Source organism: Tympanuchus pallidicinctus, unplaced genomic scaffold (genome assembly GCF_026119805.1).
Source record: "Tympanuchus pallidicinctus isolate F22 unplaced genomic scaffold, pur_lepc_1.0 scaffold29, whole genome shotgun sequence".
Lineage (NCBI taxonomy): Eukaryota > Metazoa > Chordata > Aves > Galliformes > Phasianidae > Tympanuchus > Tympanuchus pallidicinctus.
In genome coordinates, this window is record NW_026294746.1 from 3,682,300 (window position 1) to 3,706,940 (window position 24,641).

At 45.5% G+C, this 24,641-nt stretch overlaps 4 protein-coding genes and 1 long non-coding RNA gene across 6 annotated transcripts in view; 4 read left to right on the forward strand and 1 right to left on the reverse strand.

Annotated features, from left to right (window-relative positions):
• The first annotated feature begins 390 nt into the window (after positions 1 to 390).
• On the forward strand, positions 391 to 9,997 carry PGD (phosphogluconate dehydrogenase). The gene is made up of 13 exons (XM_052691458.1): positions 391 to 513; positions 940 to 1,015; positions 1,441 to 1,620; positions 1,760 to 1,825; positions 2,971 to 3,089; positions 3,806 to 3,875; positions 4,222 to 4,356; positions 4,777 to 4,966; positions 6,792 to 6,922; positions 7,064 to 7,197; positions 7,492 to 7,591; positions 8,997 to 9,119; positions 9,715 to 9,997. Exons 1-13 carry the CDS (start codon positions 506 to 508, stop codon positions 9,832 to 9,834), a joined length of 1,452 nt encoding a protein of 483 aa, XP_052547418.1. The 5' UTR covers positions 391 to 505; the 3' UTR covers positions 9,835 to 9,997.
• A 236-nt stretch (positions 9,998 to 10,233) lies between these two features.
• CENPS (centromere protein S) lies at positions 10,234 to 13,836 on the forward strand. The gene is made up of 5 exons (XM_052691474.1): positions 10,234 to 11,116; positions 11,255 to 11,378; positions 11,721 to 11,754; positions 12,459 to 12,525; positions 13,231 to 13,836. Exons 1-5 carry the CDS (start codon positions 11,018 to 11,020, stop codon positions 13,378 to 13,380), a joined length of 474 nt encoding a protein of 157 aa, XP_052547434.1. The 5' UTR covers positions 10,234 to 11,017; the 3' UTR covers positions 13,381 to 13,836.
• A 1,855-nt stretch (positions 13,837 to 15,691) lies between these two features.
• LOC128084854 (uncharacterized) lies at positions 15,692 to 17,136 on the forward strand. The gene is made up of 2 exons (XR_008208704.1): positions 15,692 to 15,765; positions 16,526 to 17,136. It is a non-coding gene; the product is annotated as an uncharacterized LOC128084854 (long non-coding RNA).
• On the reverse strand, positions 16,668 to 20,353 carry DFFA (DNA fragmentation factor subunit alpha). Of its 2 annotated transcripts, XM_052691463.1 has the most exons (6): positions 20,220 to 20,353; positions 19,974 to 20,135; positions 19,502 to 19,632; positions 18,742 to 18,931; positions 18,238 to 18,392; positions 16,668 to 17,819 (listed from the first exon to the last, which is right to left on the reverse strand). In XM_052691463.1, the coding sequence occupies exons 1-6, from the start codon at positions 20,314 to 20,316 to the stop codon at positions 17,616 to 17,618; spliced, it is 939 nt and encodes a 312-aa protein (XP_052547423.1). In that variant the 5' UTR covers positions 20,317 to 20,353; the 3' UTR covers positions 16,668 to 17,615. The 2 variants fall into 2 exon arrangements, with proteins under 2 accessions (XP_052547423.1, XP_052547424.1); XM_052691464.1 differs by lacking the exon at positions 20,220 to 20,353 and having other exon boundaries at positions 19,502 to 19,672; positions 19,974 to 20,209.
• Positions 20,354 to 20,409: 56 nt separating this feature from the next.
• Positions 20,410 to 24,641, forward strand: part of PEX14 (peroxisomal biogenesis factor 14) — a 73,306-nt gene continuing 69,074 nt past the window's right edge. The window contains exon 1 of the mRNA XM_052691459.1: positions 20,410 to 20,543. Within this exon, the coding sequence (XP_052547419.1) occupies positions 20,508 to 20,543 (36 nt within the window). The 5' untranslated portion in view covers positions 20,410 to 20,507. The remainder of the gene's footprint in view (positions 20,544 to 24,641) is intronic.

Here is a 24,641-nt window from a genome sequence, read left to right on the forward strand (position 1 = left end):
TTAATTAAAGGAGAGAGGAAACGAGAGTTGCACAGCACCCAGCCGGCCGCGAGGCCCCGGGGTGGGTGTCGGCTGCCAACGTCTGTGGGTTTGTACGCGGCCGGGTGCCTGAAGCGCAAATCTGCGGCCTGCCGCCCTCCTGCGGGTTTGGCTGCTGAGGAAATCTCAGTAGCGCCAGCAGCCCTCGGCCGCGCCGCCCTTTTCCTGCCCCCGGTGGCTGCCGTGCCGGCGCGGGGTTTCGGAAGCCCGCCCGCCCGTCCGTCCCGGGGCTCAGGCCCGGCGCCGTGCCGCACACCCGTCCCTTTAAGGATGCGAGGCGCTCGGCGCCGCGCTCCTCAGGCCTGAGCCGTCGCCCCATGGGCGGGAAGGCAACGCTGGGCGGGATCAGCCAATGAGCGCGCTCCGTTCCGCCCCCCCCCGTCCCGTGCGGCTGAGGGAGAGAGCGGCGCGCGCCGCGGCCGTCCGTCAGTGAGAGCCGTCCGTGAGAACCGGCAGCGCCGCCGCCATGGCCGAGTGAGAGCGGGCGTCGGGCTGCCCTCGGGCGGGGCCGGGAGGGGACTCTGCTCGGCCGCCTTCAGAGATGGCCGTGAAGCAGGGATGCGCTGCCCATCTCAGGGAGCGGCCCCATCGAGAGGTGCCCGGGTGGCGTTCCGCCCTGCGTTTGAGGCGGCGCTCCCGGCCTCCCCCAGCCGCCAGGCCGCTCCGTGTGGAACGCGGCAGCTCCGGGATGGGGGCGGGCGGGAAGGGCGCAGCCGGGCGCTGGGTCGGAGCGCGCTGACGGCCCGCGGCCTCTGCCTGGGTTCGGGTCCCCGAGAAGGACCCGAATTGCCCATGGTGGGCCCGGGGCTGCCGGTTCCCGAGGGCGGAACGGTCCAGCAGGGCATGGTGCGCCCCGGGTCGCTGCTGATGCCTGACGTTTGTGGTTCTCTCCCTTCCCAGAGCTGATATTGCGTTGATCGGACTGGCCGTGATGGGTCAGAACCTGATTCTGAACATGAATGATCACGGCTTTGTGGTAAGTGAAAGAAAACGTCGTGCAGGAGGGCTGGCTCAGTAGCTCCTAGGGCCGGAGCTCAGCGTTTTGTTTTTCTTCTTGTGATGCCCTGATGGGTGGTGTTTCCTCCTTTTAATCCTAACCCCGGCTGCCCTTTGTTCTGTTCCCAGAGAAAAGTAGCCTGGCGTGCCTGTACTTGGTCAGCTACCTGGTGCCTTGGCTGTCTATAAGTGTGCTTTTTCTCTTAAGTTTGCTTTGGGCTTGGCCGTTAACAAAAGGCTCCCAAGGCTCCTGCAATGACATGCTACAGGGCTCGTGTCTACTCAGCATGTTTGGGTGGAAGCAGGAGAACTCATTATGTTGAACCTTATTTATATAACTTTTAGCCTGAGCTCAAGTAACCTTTCAGCTCTCAGCTTTAATAACTTGTATTCCTGCTCCTCCAGGTCTGTGCTTTTAACAGGACGGTTTCCAAAGTGGACGACTTTCTGGCCAATGAGGCCAAAGGGACCAAAGTGATCGGTGCTCACAGCCTGGAGGAGATGGTCTCAAAGCTAAAGAAGCCTCGTCGCATCATCTTGCTGGTGAAGGCTGGAAGTGCAGTGGATGATTTCATCAATAAATTAGTGAGGCAGATGTTCTTTCTAACTGTGCATTCTTTGTCTCTTGGGGAAGTTTCTTCTGGAAGATCTCAATTGTTTGTCAGTACTGAATCTTTGAGTCCAGTGAAAAAGACAAAACGCAGATATTTATTTTTTTTTGTAGGTGCCATTGTTGGAGACTGGGGACATCATAATTGATGGGGGGAATTCTGAGTATAGAGATACCACGGTAAGCCTGTTTTCTGCCCAAAATGGGTGGATAAAATACAATTCCCGTGATATTTTCTCCTCTGATCATGAGAACAATTGGCCAATATGATGCTGTCTTCTCTCAGGAAGGCCAAACTGAATTCTTATTGCAGAACTAGATTATAAATTCTATTAAAACTTAGTTTTTGCAATAGTTAGGGACTGTTCTGTAAGTATGCCTTATAGAAATTTCCCAGATCATCAAAGATTATTGACACCTTTTAAGAGGTTGAAGGATCTTAGAAAACATCTTGTTACAGGCTTACAGAGTTTTCAGGGAGATGAGAACATCTGAGGACATTTACTGAATTGGTTGGAAACTGCCAGGGTTTTGAAATGCAGGTTCTGAAGTGGTGTGGACAATATTGCAGTTGTTATTGTGTCTCTGTCCTATGGGGCTGCTGGAAAATAAGACAGAATAGCTGCTTTGGCTGTCTTGGTAACAAAAACAGAACAGCAGTGATCTGGTTCTTCAATCTTTTTTTTTTTAAAGGCCTGTGTATGAGCAGACTTCTCAGTGTGTCTGGGATGACTGTGTTAACAGTGTTGCAAGTAATTTAGTATTTCTGCACATTAGAGAGGTATTGCTGTCAGCCCTTCTGCTTTTGCATTCTTATCTTGGATAAGCAACTTGGGCAATCAGAGTGAAAAACAGTTCTTAAATGAGGTTTAATACTTGGAGAGCTTGCAGCTCTGCTTATGAATCTCAGGCTGTTTCTCTCCCACTGGAAGGGAATTAATTGCCCATAGTTATCCACGATTGCACCTTTGCCCCATAATGAAATCAGCAACTTGAGCTTATTCTGCCTCCCTCATATCTCAGCACACAGCATGTGTCACCTGGCACTTAATCCTGAGGTGTTTCCCGCCTCAGTACTGCACTTTTCTACCTGTTGATTATGAGGAATTTGTCCTCTCTGCATGAGTCTTTTGCAAGGGTAAAAAAAAGAGCAGCACTGAGTTTCCTAACATTCACTTTTGAGTATGCAGGAGCATTGTCTGAAGTTGTTTGGCAGCATGTCTAAAGCAGAACTGAAATCCTGACTTCAGGTCCGGTTTACTAACTCGTGTTTGTAAGACTCTGGTATTAAAAGATATGTAAATGACTTTTTGTTGTTGTTCCAGAGGCGCTGTAAGGAGCTGCTGCAAAAAGGCCTCTTATTTGTTGGCAGTGGTGTTAGTGGTGGAGAGGAGGGGGCCAGGTATGGTCCATCACTCATGCCAGGAGGATCCAAAGAAGCCTGGTAAGCGTGAGCTGGAAGATTCCTCAGGCTGGTCTGCAACAATCATTTGGTTCATGTTGAGAGCTGAAGGAAGGAGGGGAGTGGGTGTGGAGAGAACAAGATATGTTGCCTTCTTACTTCCTCAAGGTTCAGGATTTCTCAACATAGCTGGAGTCACCAGCCAGTGCCAGATTTTTTATGGCAAGAAAAATGGAGACAGGTTTTTCTTTCTGGAATTCACAGGCAAAAGTAATATCCACAGAAATCTAGAGGGAGAAATAACATGGGAGGGAGAAAGTACTTCTTTTTGAGTTTAAGCAAAATTCCTGTGTGTTGTCTATGAACCTCTGGATCACCCTGGATTTTTTTTTTTTGTAACTATTGCACAGAATATGACTTTGCTTCAGCTCTGCCATTGATGCTCTTGGAGTACGAACTTATATCATAACCCACCTTAGTTTCCCCATCTGTAAAATTGAGCAAGTAACATTTGAACACCTTCAGGTCCCTTAAGCTTGACTGAGCAATACTTTTAAATGTGTAACATGGCCTGTCCCCTTTTCTTGCAAGCAGTATCAAGTTCTGGGGAAAACATACTTTCTGTTTTGTGACAGTGCTGTGTGATGTGTTGTCGCCTGCCTGCATGCCCTCATCCCATTCCTACAGAAGGATGGATTTTTCTCCTGTGGTGGTTGTATCCTCTTCTTACCTCTGAGCCATGTTATTTCTATCCACAGGCCACATATCAAGACCATATTTCAAAGCATTGCTGCTAAAGTGGGATCTGGGGAACCTTGTTGTGACTGGGTAAATATTAATTTGATACTGCCCTTAGCCTGTGTAGGTAGCTCATGCATAACATGCAGTTAAAGCTATCCACATCACTACGTGGGTTTTCTGGCTGCCTGCCTTCATTTCAGATTGACCAACTCTAAGATGTTACCCAATCTAATGGGAGAAAAATGATTTATGGTTGGGTCGTGTGGTGGGGAATCAAAGCAGATCTGTGATTACACTGACAGTGTTTTGTGTTAGCTCTGGGTTTGTGAAGCTTTATTGGAGAGAAGGAATCCATGGATAGGTATTAAATACTGAGAATGGTGACAGCAGCATTACTGATGGCTTGTTTTTTCTGTTCTGTATTTCTTGACAGGTAGGAGAGGAGGGTGCCGGGCACTTTGTGAAGATGGTGCACAATGGGATTGAATATGGAGACATGCAGTTGATCTGTGAGGCCTACCACCTGATGAGGGATGTTGTGGGCATGGGCCACGAGGAGATGTCGCAGGTGATTTGCAGTTTTTTAGTGTCTTCCCTTCCTGAGCCATGCTGGCTGGCTGTGCTTGATAGAGGCAGCTGGGCTTAGTTAAAGCTGCTGTGTGTGTAAAGTTAATTTTTCTGACTTGTGCACCTTTGGCCAAGGCCAGATGCACAGAGTGCCTGAACTTCAAATAGCTGTGAGGTAGGGAGCAGCAAGCACTTACACCTGAGCATTGTCTAAATTCTCCTGTTCTACAGCTGATTTCTCCTTAGGAAGCAACATCTTGCCTGACAAAAGCTAGTAAAACCAGTAACTGAGCTAATAGCAAGCATACATATGCATCTATGTTTCTACATACATCAGTGAATCAGTAAATATGTGTTAGATAACACAGTAACTTGGTGTGTACTACGTATCTGTCTGAATGTACTTTTTCTCCTCTTTCAGGTATTTGAGGAATGGAATAAGACTGAACTGGACTCTTTCCTGATTGAAATCACAGCCAATATTCTCAAATTCAAAGATAAGGATGGCAAATACCTCCTTCCAAAGATCAGGGACAGTGCAGGACAAAAAGGCACTGGGAAGTGGACAGCAATTTCTGCCCTGGAATATGGAGTCCCTGTCACTCTCATAGGTAAATGGTTCTTTGGTCGAGCCTTGTCTTTCCTACCTGCACATGGCATATCACACTAAGGAATATTGATAATAATAATGATAATAATGGTAATAATTATAATAATAATAAAAAAAAAGCAGTGGGGAAATCCAAAATTTTGTTGCTCAACCACTGCTTGGTAAGTTCTTGTTTTTCAGATGTCTTAAACGTTTCCTTCTCCTATTTTTATGATTCACTGCAAGTAGACAAAAACACATGGACTGGGTTGTGCCTAATAAGGCTGCTCATCAAAACCCAAAGATGAGGGGAGTGTATTTTGTAATTCCTTAAGATTATATCCCTACAAGATATAAAAATGTATCTGCTCACATACAGCCCTGACTCTGTGGTATCTACACTTCTTCGCAGCCTGGCTCAGCATCGTGACACAGGAGTTGTAACACTTTTAGAATAATCTCTTAACCACAGGGCTGATGTAGGCTTTTCCTTGAGTAAATAAGATGACTCAGTAGTTTCTTTACTCTCAGGTTGGTTTTATTTTTCTTGCTTTCTCCCCTCTTATGTTGCCTGAATGTTCAAGTCTTGTTTCCTTGGAAGATAAACTGTATTCAGTATACCGAAAAGAGTAACTGGAGTGATAGCTCTGAGAGAAATGTGGCTGCACTGCAACAATGTATTTTTACAAAGCCAGCTTTGTAAATGGATTTTGTGTTCTGCCACAGTTACAGACTATCAGTTGTAGGCTTGAGAGATAGAGGTTCTCCCTGCGCTGTTGCGATGTTCCTTGGTTTAGCGTTCTGCAGAGACCGAGGGTGGGGAAGACACTCCCTGGTTAGTGCTGCCCAGTGCCCGGTGCGCTGGTAGTAATCATCAGTGGATAAGGAAGTACACACAGCAGCCCTGCAAATGTGGCCCTTCTTAGGGCAGCTTCTGTGTGACGTTATTGCATAAGCATGACTTGCAGTCTTCTTGTGAAGGCAGAGTCATGCTACCTCTGCTTTTTCCAAACTCCTTTCCCTTCCTCCCTCCTTTTCCTCCTAAGCTGTAGAAGGAAGTTTTTGCAGAAATGGAGAGGAGCGTGTTCTGATTTTGATGCAGTCTGTTAACCCTTCAGCAGAGGGGATCCAGAGTCCTGCACAAATGTGACTCCTTCTTCTTTTTAATTCACAACTGATTTTAAGGAAGAAGAAGAGTTCAATATGAAAGCTTTCTTTTTCTTTTTAATCACTCTTGAATTTACTTTTTAATTGTTTCCCCCCGTCAGACTCTGAAAAGAAAATTATTTTTGTCTTTATTCTCATTTAACCATGCAATTTTCAATTGCAAATAAGTACAACTTAAAACAGCATAATTAGAAATCGACTGAGTCAGGTCAAGAGGCTGGCATTCAGGTTTACTCCTTAGGAGCTGAAGAACGACTTGGCTCTCTCCTTAGCCCTGGAGAATGATGTTCAGTAATCTGCTTAGAGGTGTTATAAAACTGTCCAGTGGGCTTCTGAAAACGAATGTTGTGAGCCTACTAGGTTTATTGAGTTTATTTCCTCGTGTAAGTTAACTTCTTTGTTCAAATCTGCTGACTTGATCTTAGATGCGTTTTCTGTGGATTTTTTTTGATCATTTCAAAGCTGTGTCAGCCAGTATTTACCCGGTGGCTGTGCTGGCTGGCAGACTGGTCCCTCAGTAACAGCTGAAATAGTTTGTGCACTTCTTTCCACGTGGCTCTGTTTCACTATGAGCAGCAGCTCATCGTCCAGTGGCAGTTGCTATGTGACAGGACGTTTCTCAGACCTTAGTGGTGGTACTGATCTTGCTAATTCTCTGTTCTTTCCTACCCTACCCAAAGGCGAGGCTGTGTTTGCGCGGTGCCTGTCGTCCCTCAAGGATGAGAGAGTGCAGGCCAGTAAGCTGCTGAATGGGCCTAAATTGACTCAGTTTAGTGGGAACAAGAAGGCATTTCTTGAGGACATACGCAAGGTGAGTCATTGTTTTTGCCAGAGCACTCTATTAAAGCTGCTGGTCAGAACAAGTTGTGGATGCTGTAAACTGTGATGAGGGGCCCAGGTCTACTTCTCATTCAATTTTGTGTGTTCAATTCTATTATTTTGTTTGTTTTAGGCCCTGTATGCTTCCAAAATTATCTCCTATGCTCAAGGCTTCATGCTGCTGAGACAAGCAGCCAAAGAATTTGGCTGGACACTGAATTATGGTGGCATTGCACTGATGTGGAGGGGAGGCTGCATCATCAGAAGGTAATTGAGGTGAAGAGGTGGTGTAGTTGCTGAGGGGCGAAGGGGAGGCAATTTACTTCATGCAGTGCTAGACTGAGAAGCCTAGAAATAAGAAAATCCATGGAGTTAACCTGTTAGTAAGGTTCTGGGGGTCTGTTTCTCTAGTCAGTATTAGAGATTACAGATGACACCAGTTTTCTGATGGCTGAGCTACTACAGATTTTCGTAGGCTAAGTCAAGGCTTGGCATTTTTGATTCTAGGCCATTGTAGAAAGGTACACAGTTTGATTTCTGGTTTGTATGTATTCTCCCCAGTGTGTTCCTGGGAAAAATCAAAGATGCTTTTGATCGAAACCCTGAACTTCAGAATTTGCTGTTGGATGATTTCTTTAAGACAGCTGTAGAAAAATGCCAGGTGAGTTTCCGAAGAAGGAAAAACAAAAACCCAGCAATATGCAGTCTGAACTTCTGCACTTTGTTTCTGTCACAACTTTATTTTATCAGAAAAAATGAAAAGGTGGGAAGAACTTCTTTGAATCCTATTTATGCAGCATCCTCAATCCCAAAGATTTCTAACCAGTCTTCAGGCTATTTGTGTATTTTACCTGCACACATTTCTGAGCAGGAATTAATCATTCATGGCTCCGAGATATCCTTTAATAGAACGTACCAGTCTTAGAAGATGAGGATGAGAAATAAGCCATATAATTGAAGGTGGTTGAAACAACACAAGAAAATTATTGGGAATCAAATACAATTTTTCAACATGCTGAGGTTGGCGACCTGTCCTTCAAAATACCTACAAATGCCACTTGCCTCTTTTTCATCAACAAGCTGACAAGTGGAAGTGCTAAGTGAAGAAAAAGAGTTTTGCACCACTTTATAAATGATCATCCAGGTATATCAAGCAGCAAATCAAGATCTTAGGTAATATTATAAGATTCATTATCAATGTCAAGATAATACAGGAGCAAATAAACATATCATCATTGTTGTACCATGGTTCTTCTCTTTAGTTCTAGAGAAGCTACTATTAAAAACTAAAGATTTCCATTGTACCATTACAGAAGAACCCTAGCAGGAATGTAGCAGTTCAGTAGAACCACAGTGTCAGGAAGAATTGCCCAGCCTGTGTGAGCATTCTGATCACTGCCAGGTGCCTTGTGCCTGCTGTGCTTGGACTCCAGTGGTACAAAGTATCAAGCTTTGTTCTAGTTGTTTGCAGTAGCACCAAAATAACAGCGTGTCAAAACAACCATTGGTTAGGCTGTTCAAACAGTGCCCTGATTTGGGTGGGAGATGACAGGCAGAACTGAAAACAGATTATCTGGACCACAAAGAAGTCTTATCATTAATAACTCCTTTTATTGAAACTGATTATTCCATGGAGGTTCCTAAATCAGGTGTACAGCTGAATTAATGGTTATCCACATGTCTGTCTGAAGCAACATGCTGATTTCTTGTGTTTGGGTGGTGGTTGTATGCTTGATAGATGTCCTGAAAATGCCTCACTGTGTTTGTGTTCTTGGGATGCATGGATGATCTGTGAAGGAACAGCATTTTTGTCTCAATTGTCATTGGACTGCATGCAAAGTATATGCCTGCACTTTTATTTGCTTGATTGCTGACTGGCTCACTTGCTGATATTTTGGATCAACCTTTTTGTGTTAAATCAGGAATATACCACTGTGTTTGCTCAGACTTAGATGTCATATAATGTGAAATTGCATGCAGTGTTAAACTGGAATGCTGTACGTGCTCACATGTATGTTTCTCTTTTTATTTTCTTTTTCTTTTTTTCCCCTTCCCCTCTGCCCCAGGACTCCTGGCGACATGTAATCAGTACTGGAGTCCAGTATGGTATTCCTATGCCCTGCTTCACTACAGCACTTTCTTTTTATGATGGATACAGACATGAAGTGCTGCCAGCTAACCTGATCCAGGTAGGTGCCTGAAATAGTGTGGTAAATCTTCTATCTACTGAAATATCAGCATGTTATTATTTAATTACTGATGTAAGAATCATGATGGCAGTTATCTCATGGTCACTCCACCACTGTAAAAATATAGGCCTTGATTGCCTAATATACTTCAAAACCTGAAATTCAAGCCAGTAAGATGCTATGAGATATCAGTCCATAGAATACAAGAGGCAGTGGTATGACAGTGCCCAGTGTGTGTTAGTATTCTATCTCTAAAGCAGGGAGTAGTGTTGCTTTTGGGTAAAAATGTTTTGTTTAAAAAAAACCAACAAAAAGCATACGTATCTTTAGAGTTCTGGATGTATGTAAGTCTTTCAGGTTTGTACATGTCAGAAAGAATACAGTTGTCTTTCTGTGAAACTGCTGATTAGTAGATTTTAATAAATGTTTTATTGTAGTCTTTCCTAATAGTGATGCAATAGTTCTGAATGTTGTACCAGAGTCACATGTCATTTCTTGAATTCTTATGCTCGTGTCTCACTGTGTGCCATTTCCAGTACTTGTGTGGCTGTCATATTCATGTGTCTTATGTTGTGTGTGTGTGTTCTTATTCTAGGCTCAGCGTGATTACTTTGGTGCACATACATATGAGTTGTTATCGAAGCCAGGTGTATTTATCCATACTAACTGGACAGGCCATGGAGGAAATGTGTCCTCTTCTGCCTACAATGTCTAATGGAAATATTCCCTCTAGAAGCTGAGATACTATAGATCTCAGATATTCCTCTGTGAACGCCTCTTTTTACTGTACTGTTAGAACTTGCATTTGCACACTTTTGTAATAACTTGTGGGTATAATTCACATATATAAGAAAGCTAAATAAACCTGCTTGTACGTATGTTGAGATGTTTTTTTTTTCCTTTGCTGCTGGCTAAAATGTCTTTGAACAGAATTTTAATGTGCTAATTCTTAATGCATTTTAATGTGCTAATATTTTTATTGTATTGTAGTGCATAAACTCATAGAATCAAGATAGAGAAGGCTGCATTTCAATAATTGCTAAAGTGGAGAGTGGCAGACAGTCAGCACAGTGACACTGCATGAGATTCCAGGGAGGTAAAGAGTTTTTCTTGTTGGTTCACAGCAGGCAGCAGCTGGCTTCTTGATGATTCGTTTCTGGGTATTGACCTGCACGGGGTCATGCACACTGCAAGCTGCTTCTTGTGAAAGGACGAAGGGTGGGATGGGGCATGGGGAACCTTGGTACAGATTAGAGGTGTCAAGACAGGTCTGGCTGTCAGTTCTCTGTGCAGCTGCAGTTCCCCGCTGATTCTTCCTAGCCCTGTGTTGTGCCTCCTCCTGCCCCGGGCCAAGTAAAATAACCTGCAGCAGCATGCAGGATTGGCTCCGTTTTTCCTCTAATCCCATCATTTTAAGGACCGTTGAAAATTCACCTCAATGCTTGCACCTTGATTTCGCAGAACCTGTCGTGTAATATGTTTTGAGCTGTGAACTGATGCCTGGATTCATTTTGTGCTCCCTTTGGCAGGAGAGCTGCTCAGTGGCTGAGTGCCAGTGTGATTTAACAAGGGACTGCTTATGATTTAAAGTGACTTTTTGCAGATTATACTGTAGAATCTAGGGGTTTCCGTAACACCAATGTTACTGCAGGCACTGGCACCTGAAGTGCTGTGGAAGTGTAAGCAGTTGCTGTTCACGTGCTTTGTGTTACAATTCTCTGTGGCTAGCAGTAGGAACGGCTCTGCCCGGCGTTACAGCGGAACTCCGCGTGCGCAGAGCTGTTTCGGGGCGGAACGGGGTGCTTCCACGCGTCCATCCCGGTACGCCTTATAAACCCACCCGGCTCCAGCCGCGCCTGCGGGGCTGAGGGAGCGGCCTGGGAGGGGCGGGGCCCAACATGGCGGCGGCGCGGCTGCGCGTTAGCGCTGGGCGGGAAACTTCGGGCGGGCGGGCGATGGAGGCGGCGGGCGGCGAGCAGCGGGAGCTGCTCATCCAGGTGCGGCGGGGCCGCCTCTTGTCCTGGTCCCCCCCGGCGGGGCCCGGCTGGTGGGCCAGGGGCGGGGGGCCCCGTGTGGGCGAGGCGCGGTGCGCGCAGGGCAGGCTGCGGGCTGAGCTGTGCGGGGCCGTCTTGTAGAGGCTGCGGGCCGCGGTGCACTACACGACGGGCTGCCTGTGCCAGGGCGTCGCTGAGGACAAGGGCGTTCTGTTCAGCAAGCAAACTGTCGCCGCCATATCCGAGATCACCTTCAGGCAGTGCGGTACGTCCGCGTGTTACCCTGTGGCCCAACGGCGGCTGCTGGGGATGGGCTGCGCTAGGAGAAAGAGCCTCGGGCTCTCAGTGATGCAGAGCTTCTTGTGTCGTGACTTTACAGCTACAAGAAATAGTCATTCTGTTTTTCTTACCTCAAAAAAGCACTTAAATATATGCAAACTACTCATGGCCCATCTGCCTGTGCAGCAGTGTTATGTGAGAACAAGCTGTGGTCCCTTCTTGTTATTTTGTTTGACAATTTGCCATTGCACCTTTGTATTACAGCAGTATGTACTTCCAAATCAGACACAGCGTTCTAAAATACAACATGTCTCTCTTTTTTCTCCAGAAAACTTTGCAAGAGACGTCGAGATGTTTGCCAGGTATGTTGCAGGACATTGTGAAGGCATTTTTGCATTATCCCAAATTATAGAATGTCCCATGCTGGAAGAGATCTTAAGGATCATTAAGTCCAGCTCCTGTCTCCATCAGACCAACCAAACATCAGGCAGTACATCTGATTTTAATTGCGTAATCTTTAAAATGCATTTTGCAGTTCTTTTTTAAGGTTTTAAAAAGCTCTCTTGGCTGATTAAATAGTTACTGTGTAAATAAGAAATAGACATGCTGTTATAGGTTCTTCCTCATCTTGGAATTCCATGTGTGCAGTGTGAATGATTGTTTAGATTAGCAACTGCATATAATTGCCAGCTGTGTTGATGTGTAGCGGTGCTGGGTGGTTTGGGAGTGACAGATGCTTGCTAGCATACCTGTGGTTCATCTGGTTGCTTCAAGGAGGTAAGGGAATGTTTAAGGAGTCTGTGACTGAGTGAAAACCAATTCAGTAACACACTGGGAAGTCAGAGTGAGCAGCAGTGCCTGGTGTTCTGGTTACTGAACTCTACTGTTTCTGTGTAGTGTATTTAGATGTATGCATACATGACTACAACACAAAATTTTTTTTACAAACGATGGGTATCGTTGGTTTACTGGGTCCCTATTAAGCCCTATTAGTTAAACGTTCTCCGTGACTTTTTACACCTGGAGTTAGCAAACACATCAAGAAGCGTTTTTAAATTACATGCAGGCATGCAAAGCGAAGCACAATCACTTTGGAAGACGTGAAGCTTTTGGCTAGAAGGAGCAATTCTTTGGTGAGATTCACTGTATTTTCTGCCTTACAACTTTCTCATACCTGTTGGTTAATTCCTAAGAGCATCTGAGTGATGCTCTTTAAATGTTGAAGCAACTGTTGTTTAAGCAGTTTAATTGGTTTATAGATGATGGATGGGCACGATCCCATGATTTGTTTTAATTTTCATCACATTTTTCTTCATGATGCTATGCCTCACTGTGGGCATCTGATTGCAATTTAAGCAACAATGCTCTGGTTGCAGTAGAGCTTCTGAGGTTCCAAATGTACGAATACAATAAACAAGCACTATTTTTTTTCCTGACATTGTATTCCTTTATTTTAGCATAAGGTCAGACCCCGTTTGCACCAGTGTCAAGTTGCTGGGTCTCCTAGTCAGATTAGCATAGGGATGATTCACTTCATTTCTCTTCTGTGCTGGCCTATACGAGAAGGCTTATCTTTGCTTTTTAAGGACTTTACAGTATAAATCGGTGCTGCTTTTAAAAATAGACCTGCAAATGAAGTTTTGAAAGCTAAATTGACTGCTAATGTTCATTTTATGCATTTTTTTCCCTTCTATGTGATTTAAACTATGCAACAAGAACTCAGTGTGAAAGGACATAGGAAAGGCTGGAGCTGAATTTTTTGTTCTTAATAATTGTGCACTATTTATGTCAAGGTCTAATGTTCCTCATTAGACCACTGATTAGTTTATGTTTCTCAGCTTAAGTACATCACACAGAAAAGTGAAGAGCTTGCATCAAGTAACATGGAACAAAAGGAGAAGAAGAAGAAATCCAGTGCAGCTAAGGGAAGGAGAACTGAGGAAAATGAAACACCTGTGACTGAAAGTGAAGATTCCAACATGGCATGATTTACCTTTCAGTAACTTCTCTAGTCTTCCCTTACTATCCTAGAAGACCAAGGTTAGCCTGCAGTGATTGCTCTTGCAGATTAGCAAGCTTAAGGAATCTCTGTAATTTTTTTAGGTAAACGTGCTTAGTTACATTCTCTTGTTCCAAAAATGAAAGGACTGTCAGATTCCAACAAAGTTTACAGCCAAAATGCCTTAATTGTTCACTAAACAAAATCTTACTGTTATTAAGAAGAAACTTCTTTATTGATAGAATTTAAAGCAAGGCACAGCCACTGAGCATATTCACACCTCAGTATGAGCAACTCCCTGCAAAGGACAATTTAATTTCTCCAATAATTTTTTGACCTCTTCCTCACTTCCATTTCTGACAGATTTGTTTAGCTATTATAAACATTTTCCTTTTTCATAGCCATATCTCTTGTTGCCTTGGCAATTAAAGCATGTTCTGTGTCATTTCTCTCCTGTGATTTTGTTGATGTACAGTAATCACCTTCTGGAAGTTGTGGGGCACTTTCCAAACGTTGTGGAAAACGGCTCCCAGTGGTGGTCGGAAATCACTACTGCCCTCCGCCGGTCTGATGCAGGCTTACCAAATGCTGACTAAAAATGAATTCCTCCTACCTTCAGATCAATATTTCACAATGGCACTTTTAAATATCCTCCTGTTTCCCAGTCCAGAACTGCTCCACCTCCAGGGATAAGATGATCTTTTAAATAAATTATTCTACTGAATAATGCAGAGTAATCTAGATAGATGATGATGAACTGTAGAGATTCTGTATTCAACAGGAAGTTTTTCCTCTTGAAATGCTGGTGTTTCTTGACTTTTCATATATATTTTTTTAAATAATGCCCCTATACATTACTTTCTTTCTTGAAGTTTGTGTGTCATCATACATTTCTTTCTTGAGGCTTTGTGTATTGTCATATATACTGGTCACCATATAGGAGATGGAAGAGTTTGTGATGTTTTAAGGAAGAAATCATTAATGCAGTGTTGAAGACCATTAATTGAGGCTACTCGTTCATGGCAAATGTATTTCTGAGAAAGGAATCTGTTACAAGGTTTGTCTACTTGGATCTGTAAATAATGAAGGCTAAGTTGGGGCTTTGATATTCTAAATGTTTTGCCATTAACAGAGCAAAGCAGCAGCCACCCCAGCTTTTGCCTTCTGGCAATGTTCACAACCTGTGAGGCATCCCTGCCTCCTGAACACCTCTAAAATGTTCATACTTATGAATCATGTGCAGCACAGTTCCTGTGTTTAAATGTTAAAACTTCTTAAAGGAAGAACATCAAGGAAATGCTAATTTTTGCGTAGTTAGGGAACTTGCAGCTTAAATGAGCTGAAGTGAATCAAACACTTTTCATCTATAAAACATACATCTAATTTAGTGTTAAATTAAATTACAGAGCATGGTTTGTTTCTCCTGATTTGCATATGCTAGATAAGCAAAGAGTGACCAAATATCATTTTCTGCTTTGATCTACACTTGTCTCTAACGCAGATGGTTCTTCAGCTGTCTGTTGTCCTCGGCTACAATTTGTCACTTTGACCAAATGCTTGTGCACGTAACACTGCTGGAACATGGAAGGTGCTGGCTGAAAGCCTGAGGTTGTGCACTGAAACGTTTTGTGATTGCTTGATGTAGAAACATTAGATCTGGCAGCAGGTCTCTGTTTTCACTGACAGGGAATTCTAGCTCTGAACTGATGTTCAGAATAGAATGATCAGAAGCTACCCTAAAAAAAAAGGCCAATTTATAAGGATAATTGAACTGCTACATTTAAAAATGCCATTGAGGTATTTTAGTTTTCAGCTTTGATTGATTGCACCATTGAAATAGATCCAAGCAGCAGTACATAAGCTTGACCATTAAAAAATGATTTTTCATAGAAATTAGGGGATGAGATACAGCACTGAAGTCCGTTAGCCTATTAGCTAATTGCTGCTCATTTTTCACTGAGACATTTGAAGAATGTTGACTGTAACAGAGCTTTAAGGAGAGTTAAGTACTAAGTATGTGCTCTTTGCAGATGATTCAAATTACTCCTGAAAGTTCAGCTTTACTGCAGCCCCCATCAGCTTATAAAAGTCTGATTATTTTGCTACTGTAACAGAGTGATTAAGGAAAAAAGTATCTGTTTAAATCATACTATGGTAGGCCCAGTTAATAATTTAATTCTGAAGTTTAAGAACTGCAATATTGAATAACTTGCAGGCATCTAAGTTCTAACCTTGGTAACAGAAAAAAGGAGAAAGCAGTGAAAACCTCTGTTTGTTTTCTTCTTAAAGTCAGATTTGAAGGACCATCACTGCCTTCTACAAGAAGTATCAGCATGGTCTCTGTGACTTCCAGCTCAGAATTTGCCTGAAGTAGGTGAGTTCAATACTCCTAATACATGGAGGATGTCAGTAATTATGCTGTTATTTTAGGTGTATGTGAAAAAGCTCCGGGTAAAATCCTCCTTTCCTCTTGTACAGCACGAGCAGCAGGATTTCCATTGCTAAGCTGAGCTAGGAAAAAAAGCAAAGTATTGCAGCCTTGAGCAAGATTGATAAACTAGTTGATAACAGGAAGAATGCGAGACATGAGCTCACAGAAAAGCCTGCTGACAGCTGGTATGCCCAGTGCACTCAGTGTCATGAGCTTTGAGCGTAATAGAGCATGCTTCAAAAATTGTTTATGGACAGCTGTATATGCTCTTTCATAAAGGCTTGAACATAAAAAGACTGTAATAAGTAGCTATTAAAAACAGCAGGAAACTCTTTTACCTGCCATGGCCTGCAATGTTACAAGCCAGAAATATACACTGTACGAAGCAATTATGTGCCTTGGCAAAACAGGCTTCAAGAAAGTGACTGCAAGCTTCCCTCCAATTCCAGTCAAGTCTCAGTGGGTTCTTGCCCAGAGGCACTGAACTGGCAAGGATACACATTAATTACACAGGCAGTCTGACTTTGTATGTGCCACAATCCAACTCAAACCTACATACAGCGGGTTCATCTGAATGCCTGCTGTAGCAGTACTTGCAGGAGGCAGCCTGCACCATTTGAAGTTATGTTCAGTCAGTGGGTTTTGCGTGGTAACAGAAAACATCGATAGCTACAGAAACATTAGGTTCTGTCTTACCTTTCAGATTATTTCATGTCCATCTCCCAAGATGGAGAGTTCTGGTGTAATGTTCACAACGGAGTGAATGCAGCTGTACTTCCACAACATTTTTGAGTGAGTAAAATAGGGAACACTTCTGTATTTAAGTTCTACAGTCCTTAACATAATACTATACTTACTGGCACATTCTTTAATCATAGCAGCCACATCAAAAGTAATCCAACATTTTAGTACAAAAAAGTTTTAAAGACATGAGAATTCATTCAATTTAAAAACAAGCAGGTTAATGCAGAGCTGTCATGATGATATACCAATGGTTAGAATACAGACCAGCCAAATACAAGTCTTCTGCCCTACAGCCATTCAAAACAAGCATTTCCATTTTAGCTGTTCTACAAATTAGTGCTTGCACTACACTGAAAGATGCAGGAGTTTTTTTACATGAAAAATAAACAAACAAAAAAATCCCCATAACCACAACAAAAACACAGAAGAGGTTTTGATTTTACTTTAACAGGTAAGATTAGCATGAGAATTCCAAGTGCCTGGATGCCAGGCTAGAGATTAAAGGAAGCAGCTGGAAAAACTGCCCAATGCTAGTATCACAATAAATCCCTCAAAAAAACCCAAAAAACCCAACCCCCAAAAAACCCCAAATGTTCTGTGTTCAGTGAGCAATAATCAAAATGCCTGCTTTCTGTTCATTAATGATGTAAATAATTTTCATCCTTTCTGCTGAAAATTGTGGGAAGGTGAGCAGACTGCCTGAGGCTTCAGAGCTAGATCAGCATTATCAGATGGAATTTTCTGGCTCCCACCCCAACGAGCTATTCAAAGCTCAACTCTTACATGCTGTGTTTAGCAATACCATTGTTTTACTACTCTGCAAAAAATCCAAATCCCTTTGGTTACACATGATTTGAATCATCACAAGTATTTATGCCTCAGGACAACATCCAAATTTGAGTTTTCTGCAGCCAGACCACAGTATGACCAGCAAACCATGGCTCCCAGGACATACCTTATTTCTGTTGGTTCTAATTAAAAAAAAAAAAATTAAAAAAATGCAACCGACAACTACTTGCATTTCCCTCACATGAGGCAGAACTACAGTGTTATTTTCTGCGTTTTGAACTGAGCCCATCTCCACAAGGCAGTGCTTTCTTGCCCCTTGATGCGCTCCTCAGGGAGTGCAAAGTCTGCACTTGCTGTAGACGCTTGCAGAGCTCCTGATCACAGGCTTGTTGTACAGCTTCAGCTTTCTGCTTGTCCCAGCCTAAAGCTGCAGCCAGGGTTTGTGTGTCTTCTTTCACCACCAGCTGTAAGAGACAAACTTGTAGCAGTGCTGCCCGCTGATGCTCTAACACCACAACCCCCTGCCCACAACACACTTAAGAACAGCAGTAATGAGACACCTGTTTAATGCCAATGTAGTGTTGAAGATGTTTCCAGCTTACATCTTGTATCTCTTAGGCTAATGTATTTTTCTTTATATCCTACCAGTACTTAGAGCTGTATGAAGTACTTGAAGCTCTATGTTCAAACTAGCAGAAAGCAGTTACTTTGTTTCTGCAGCAGAGAAAAGTGAGATTAACAATTTAATATCATCAGAACATTTTCTCATGGCTAGTTTACAGACTTTCCTTTTTGTGCCCCAGAGGCTTCCCCTCTCAACCCTTCCTCCCAAGAGGAGAGATTTGCCATGGTTGTTGACATGACTGTATGATCCTCACCCACCTCTAGAGTCTGACTGTCCAAGCAGAGCTCTGGGGCAGGTTTCTCTTTTAAAACAGCAAAGATCTGATCACTGAGGGCTGTTCTGGCTGAAGACCCTGCACTGCTGGAACCTGTGTCAACCACATCCATCTCCTTTCCTGGTGCACTCTCAGACTCTGAAAAACAGAAGAATCATTACGGCCACATGCACAGGACAGGAAGCGTAGTCCAGACTGCATTGTTGTTTTTTGAGATTAGATATGCAGCCTCTAATTTAGGAAATCCATAATATTAAGGATGACTACACTGTGTAAGTTTTCCCTCATATTCTACTTTCAGGCACTGTAAGCAATGTGACAGCAGTGAAAGGACTCCTGGTCTCTGCCATTCAGAGAACTCTTCCACTACACCAGCTGATGTTCATAGCAAGCGACTCGCCCCAGTCCTTCCCCCACTTATTTGTCCCACTCAACTCCTTCAGGCTTCTCTGAGAAGCTCCTTTTTCAGCATCCTAATGTTCCCTACCTGCTACTTTGCTCAAGATGTTGTCTTCATTTTTCAAGGCCTCTAAGTAGAGTTCCAGGAGCTGCTTTGACTGGCGTTCCTCTTCTCGTCTGTCCAGCACCTGCTGCAGGGTGTCCTGCAATACCTGGGTTTTGGCTTGACTTTGGGCAAGTTCCTCTGCCAGATCCGAACATGGTACATCAATAAGCACCTTAAAACAATAGAAGTGCTGTTATATGGACTGAGTGAGTAAATCCATCACGCTGATTACAGCACAAACAACAAGCCCGAATGACAGTGCCTCCACCTTTGTGAAACCTTGTATATTTCACAAGGTTTTCACAGCAATCAGCCTGGTTATGAAAAGCTGCAGTGGCATTCCAGCAGCCCAGAGATATTCAGGAAGGTGCAGAATGGTGCATTTTTAACATGATGATTTTTTGCCTGACAATTCCAGGCAAAGTACCAATTCTTAAGTGAGTGTAGAAGCACACAGAAGAAAGCCAGCAGGCTGGCACTTAAGAATCTGCATGCTGCAAGAAGGGGCAGAATCACAAAGATATGCTGTGAGAGATAATCAGTGATTTAGAGCATCTTCCTCGAGCACTTGTGCTGTCAATGCAAAAAGGATTCCCCCTCAAGGAGAAATTTCACTTTAGCACCACAGCCAAAGAAACAACAGCTGAATTAAGCTTTGAGATCCAATTTGCTTATTCTGTTTTGTGCCATTCTTTACAATGTATGGACAGGCTTGGCCCCTGCTTGGTCTTCCCCTCTGTACCTGCAGGTCTTCTTCAGACATCAGGATGATGTTGGACAGGTCACCCTTCAGCTGCCGGGCCAGCTGCCTCCACCTCTCTGCACCGCTGTCCACTTCGTCCGCAGGCTCTGAGAGCCAGGTCGATCTGCATTCTGCCATTAACATCATCAGCCAAAAGATGAAAGCACAAAGCTATCGAGATCGGAACGAGAGCCATTACTTCCCATTTACAGCTATTTAACGCTGCTTTTTTTTACGCAGTGTCAAAACCGGAGGGTGACATCTGTCACAGAGCAGCTCCTTGCTAAAACGAGGCTCTCTGGCTCGGCTTCCCCGCTCAGATGGTCGGGGGCGTAAAATCTGGGGCAGTTTGCCTCCTTTCTGGGGCCCTTTCTCGCTCTCACAGCCCTACGCAGCCCCGCTCGTACCCGGCAGCTCCGCTCGCCGCCCCCATTTCTCCCCTCCAGGAAGAGCCGCCCCGCGCCGCCGCTACCTGCGCTCTTCCCGGACCACCTCTCGCCCTTGGCCAGCGCCACGAACTTGGTGTTGGATGGCAGGCACAGGAAGTAGTCCTCGTCGTCCACGATGGTGCCATCCTCCGCCAGCACCAAGGTGATGGGCCGCCCGTCCTCGCCGATATCCAGAGCGCGGCCAGCTGCGCGCAGAGAAACGTTCAGTGCCGTTAGCGCCGGCCCCGGGCTCTTTCAGCGGGCCGCGCCCGGGAATCGCCGCCGCTCACCCTTGTCGCGCAGCTCCCGCAGGCAGGAGGCGGCCAGCCCGTGCTGCTCGCGCCCGTCGCCCCGCCGCACCACGCACGGCTTCATTCGCGCCGCCATGGCTGCGGAGGGGCGGCGCTCGGCGCTTATTTCCGCGGCCGCCTTAAAGGGACAGGCGGCCTGGGCCGCGGCGACGGGCGTCGGTGGCGCATCGGTAGCGCGGCGCTCAGCTTGTGCTGCCTGCGGCGCTCCCGGCGGCGGGGCGGGCGAACCATCGTCTGGGCGGGCATGGATTAGCTGGGCCTGGGAAGATGGCCTCCTCGGAGCAAGCGGAGCAGCCAAGCCAGGTACGCGGGGCCGGCGCTCTGCCCGCTCTGCTCGGGCAGCGGGGCGGGTGGGGCCGGGGCGCCGCCACCTCCGCGGGGGAGCGGTCGGGAGGAGGGCTGCTGGCTGCTGGCCTCGGCTCGCCCCGCCGCCTCCTCGTGAACCGGGGCTCGCGCCGGCCCTCTGCGCTCCCGCCCCCCGCGCGCGGCCTCGGCGCCAACCGCCTCCCGCGCGCCGCTCCCCCTCACGGCCGCCACCGGCGGTCGCTCCTCGGCCGCTGAGGCGCGGAGCTCTGCGGGAAGCGCGGCCTCGAGGGGCGGAGGAGGGGAGGAGGTTCCAGCCTGGGAGCGGCTGCCAGGGCCTCGGGGAGCTCTGGCTGTGTGGGGGTAAAGCAGTCGGATGGGGGGAAAAGAAGTCGGAACGAACCAACGCAACGCTCAAGCGGAGAGAGGCAGTGCGCGAGTCAGGTGGGTTTGCACGTCAGGTGGACGAAGTGATTGTGCCTTGCAGCAGCTGGGGAGAAAAATCCTTGAAGCAGTGGCACCAAAGGGCACAGCAATGACGGGAGCGATGCAAACCCTGCCCATAAGTGAGTGAGGGGCGTTGGGAGAGGCACCGGCGTGTTGCCGTTACTGGGTGCTCAGGGCAGGTACTGGAATCACTGGGGTTTCATAAATTGGGCCCTGAAGCGAATGGGGGAGGCAGAGGGGAAGATGGCAGCACAGTGGAGTTGCACTTGCTGTGGGTTTCCAGCCAGCTGCGTTTGGGCTGGAGAGGGACCTTCAAAGGCTGTGCTATGGGACTGAGAGTGCAGTGTAACCCTGTGTTACCACGCCACCAACCGAGCCCAGATGCAGGGACCTGGCAGCCCTCTGATAGAGCACTGTGCAGTACCACAGGGAGGTTGTAAAACCTTGAGGCGGTCGCAGAAAAGCCTTTTCTTGGAGGTGAAGGCTGTGGGAGGAACAGGGAGGAAAACAGCAGATCTGCTTTGCTTTTCTGAGCAGTCATTCACATCTGTTCTCATTTGACTGAATCACCACTCACCTTTCCATTGGTACTTTTATTTTGGACTGAAGAAGCTAAGTTTGTAGGGAACATTGCTGAGCTAAATGGAGGTGGAGATAAATTCCGTAAAGCTTGTGCTCTGAGCCCTGGGCTGTGAAAGGCTCCGTTATCAGGCTACTGGTTGGCTTGCTGAACAGTTCTGCACTGGCCATGTGCTTTCATCAATAGCAGCTTGAGGTGCAGGCACAGCAATCTGTTCCTCGTGCTCTGGGTGAGCGCCGTCAACAAGAGGAAACCTGAAACATCCTCAGACTGATCTGTAAGCCACTGGGCAGTCTCTGAGGCAGCTGTCTGCAGGTTTCCGATAAAGAAGTCTGCTTAATTGGTAAATATGATTGCCTGAGAAATATTTGGGTTCCCATGATATCACGTACTCTCACTGCACCCTTTAAATCTCTGTTTTATACTTCTTTAATATTGCTTTGCCTCAAAAGGAGGCTCGATGTTTGCATTTGGATGCAGGCTGTTGGAAAGTAACTTTTTGCCACAGAGAATCCGCTGTGTCTAGCTCCTGTGAAGAGAGAGAGGGTTCCATGCCACTACAGGAGAAAATGGGCACTTTACAGCTCCCCTGCTGGGTTCTGTAACGTATACAAAAGCAACAATTTGTGCCCTGTGTGCCTTATGGCCTGTCATGGCCTCCTTATGGCACATCCAGTTTGTAGGGCTCCTTTGGTGTTGTGCCTGGTTTGGGTACAGGAAGTACTGATGGGTTCAGCTGCAGGACAACCATGCTCTGTGCACCAGGAGCAGCCCTGTTTGTACTGAAATTCCTCCTTCCCCATGTTGCGTGTTAGCATGGGATGGAAAGGTTGTTCTGTCCAAGGCTGTCAGGCACCGCTCTCCTCCCCCATCGCCCTGACATTGATTGCGTATCTTCATCCAGAACTGCAGCTGGGGAGTGTTCAGTGCCCTCAAATCTGATTAGATTGGGTGGGATTGGCGAGAAACCAGCAGGTTTGGCCAGGAGCAAAGGGTGTAATCTGCAATTAAAGGATATGTAGCTACAGTAGATGATTTCTTAAGGGGACAATTTTGCAATAAAGCTTTTTATCTTTTTATTTTTTACCAGAATATGAATACCACTCATTATATGCAGCCGCTGCAGTTTTGACACTGGTACCAATGCATGTAAGAGGTGGTCTTTGTAACACACTAAACATGTAAAGAACTTCAAAAATATATTTATTTTCTACCCCTGATCATGTTTGTTTATTTGTAGTCAAACATTCAACATGAGCCTGTGAGTGGTAGAACTGTCTTGCTTAACATGTTTATGTTTGGATCCTATCATCTGCTATTACAAATCTAGTTAGTTTTGCTGCTGCAAAGGGAGCGTCTGATATCTTTTGCCTTACTGTCTGTTTTGTCTCATTTGTCTCATTCTCATGAATTAATGTATTGCCTCAAGCATTGCAGAGAGTGGTGTTGCAGCACAGAAGAAATCATTGACATAGATAGGATTATGCTCTAAAGGCAATAAACGTTTCTGCTACAGATTTTAAATAAGTTATTTTGTTCAGAATTCATATTCCTTGGGCTTTTTAGTAATGTTAATAAAACAACAAAATAAAGAAGGAAAAAAAAAGAACAGCCCCTAAAAGGGAAGGGTGATCAAGAGGATGATGTGGGCTGTGAACAGAGTAACCGATTTCTGGCCTCTCTGGGCTGTCAGGATTTCTTTAGTGCTGAGTACTTGGACCGTATACTGGAGAGTGTGGTTGGCTCAGCCAGCAGCAGCTCAGGCCCAAATCCTGTTTTCTTTCTGAAGCTTCACTGTACCCACTTTGGGCCCAGCCTGCCATCTAGCTGTGGCTTGCCTTCATGTAGGGAAATAATTAAATTTCAAAGGTGTTGAAAGGTGCCTGATTTCTTGCTCCAGAGTTGCACATCTCTAATTGCATCACTAGTTGATGCGTAGGTGAATTTTCCTCCCCTCTTGCCTCAAGCTCTGGAGTGCTTAGCCTTGGAGTTTTCTGCTGTGTGCATCTTAAAGGATGGTTTATGGTATGGGATATTTGGTCTCTGGACTGTGATGGCCATTGCTTTGGTAAACACAGGCTATTGAGCAGCCATTGCATAGAAAGGATGGATTCTTCTCTGACTTATCTCAGAGCTCCCATGTGCCAGAGGGTTGCTGTGCTCTGCCTTATGACACCAGTTCCTTTACTGTCACAGTGCCTTGTGTGCACAGATACTGCAGGAAGGAAATGCAGATCTCATTTAAACTGTTGGTAGCCTTGGACGATACAATCAAAATACTATGGATTATCCAGCTAATCAAATATGTCATCAGGCTGTTGACAAGCACATCAGAATTTTTGATTATGTGCTCTCAGAACTCTGACCTACCCACATAATACTTATTTTCACACGTTAACCTGGGCTCCATTCCAGGTGCTCTTTGGGCAGTTTCCCAGGTTGGCTAAAGGCTGCATGTAAGTCTGTAAGTGCTGGTGCAGCTCCTGAAGGCAGAACAGATGTGCTCCTGTGCACGGGAGGCTCTGGGACTTCTCTGGGGCTGTGAATCCCATGGAGATCAGTGCAAGGGAATGGCTTCTTTCTGTGTGGCTTTGTTCCTTGCAGCTCTTTTCACAGTCAGCTTAAGTAGTTCAAATGCTTAGGATTTTCCTTAAAATGTGCATATTCTTAGAAAACCCAACACTTAACCCAAGTGTCTTGATGGAATGGTTCAGTGGAGGTAGCTGTAGGTGCCCTTTGGAAGCATTCAGCAGCACTGTCTCCCTTGTCTCAACACTTCTGACCCTGACAGCAGGTACACTGTGCGTATGGAGATAGGAGTTCAGCCACAGACTTGAAGGGAGAAGTGCCCTTTTCTTGCAGTCACGTGGCATTGCCTCCACCACACCGGTCAGCGTGATTCGGGTATGGTGTGGAAATGGTATTTGCAGTCATTGAGATGAACTGATGGTGGCTGATTGATAATCATTGGGCAAAACAAAACTGGAGGTGGCTGCATGGGGAAAGGACGAGAGCCTGCAGAGATCACTGCCCTGCTGTGGGAGCTGACTGGGCCTGAGGATGTATTCGGG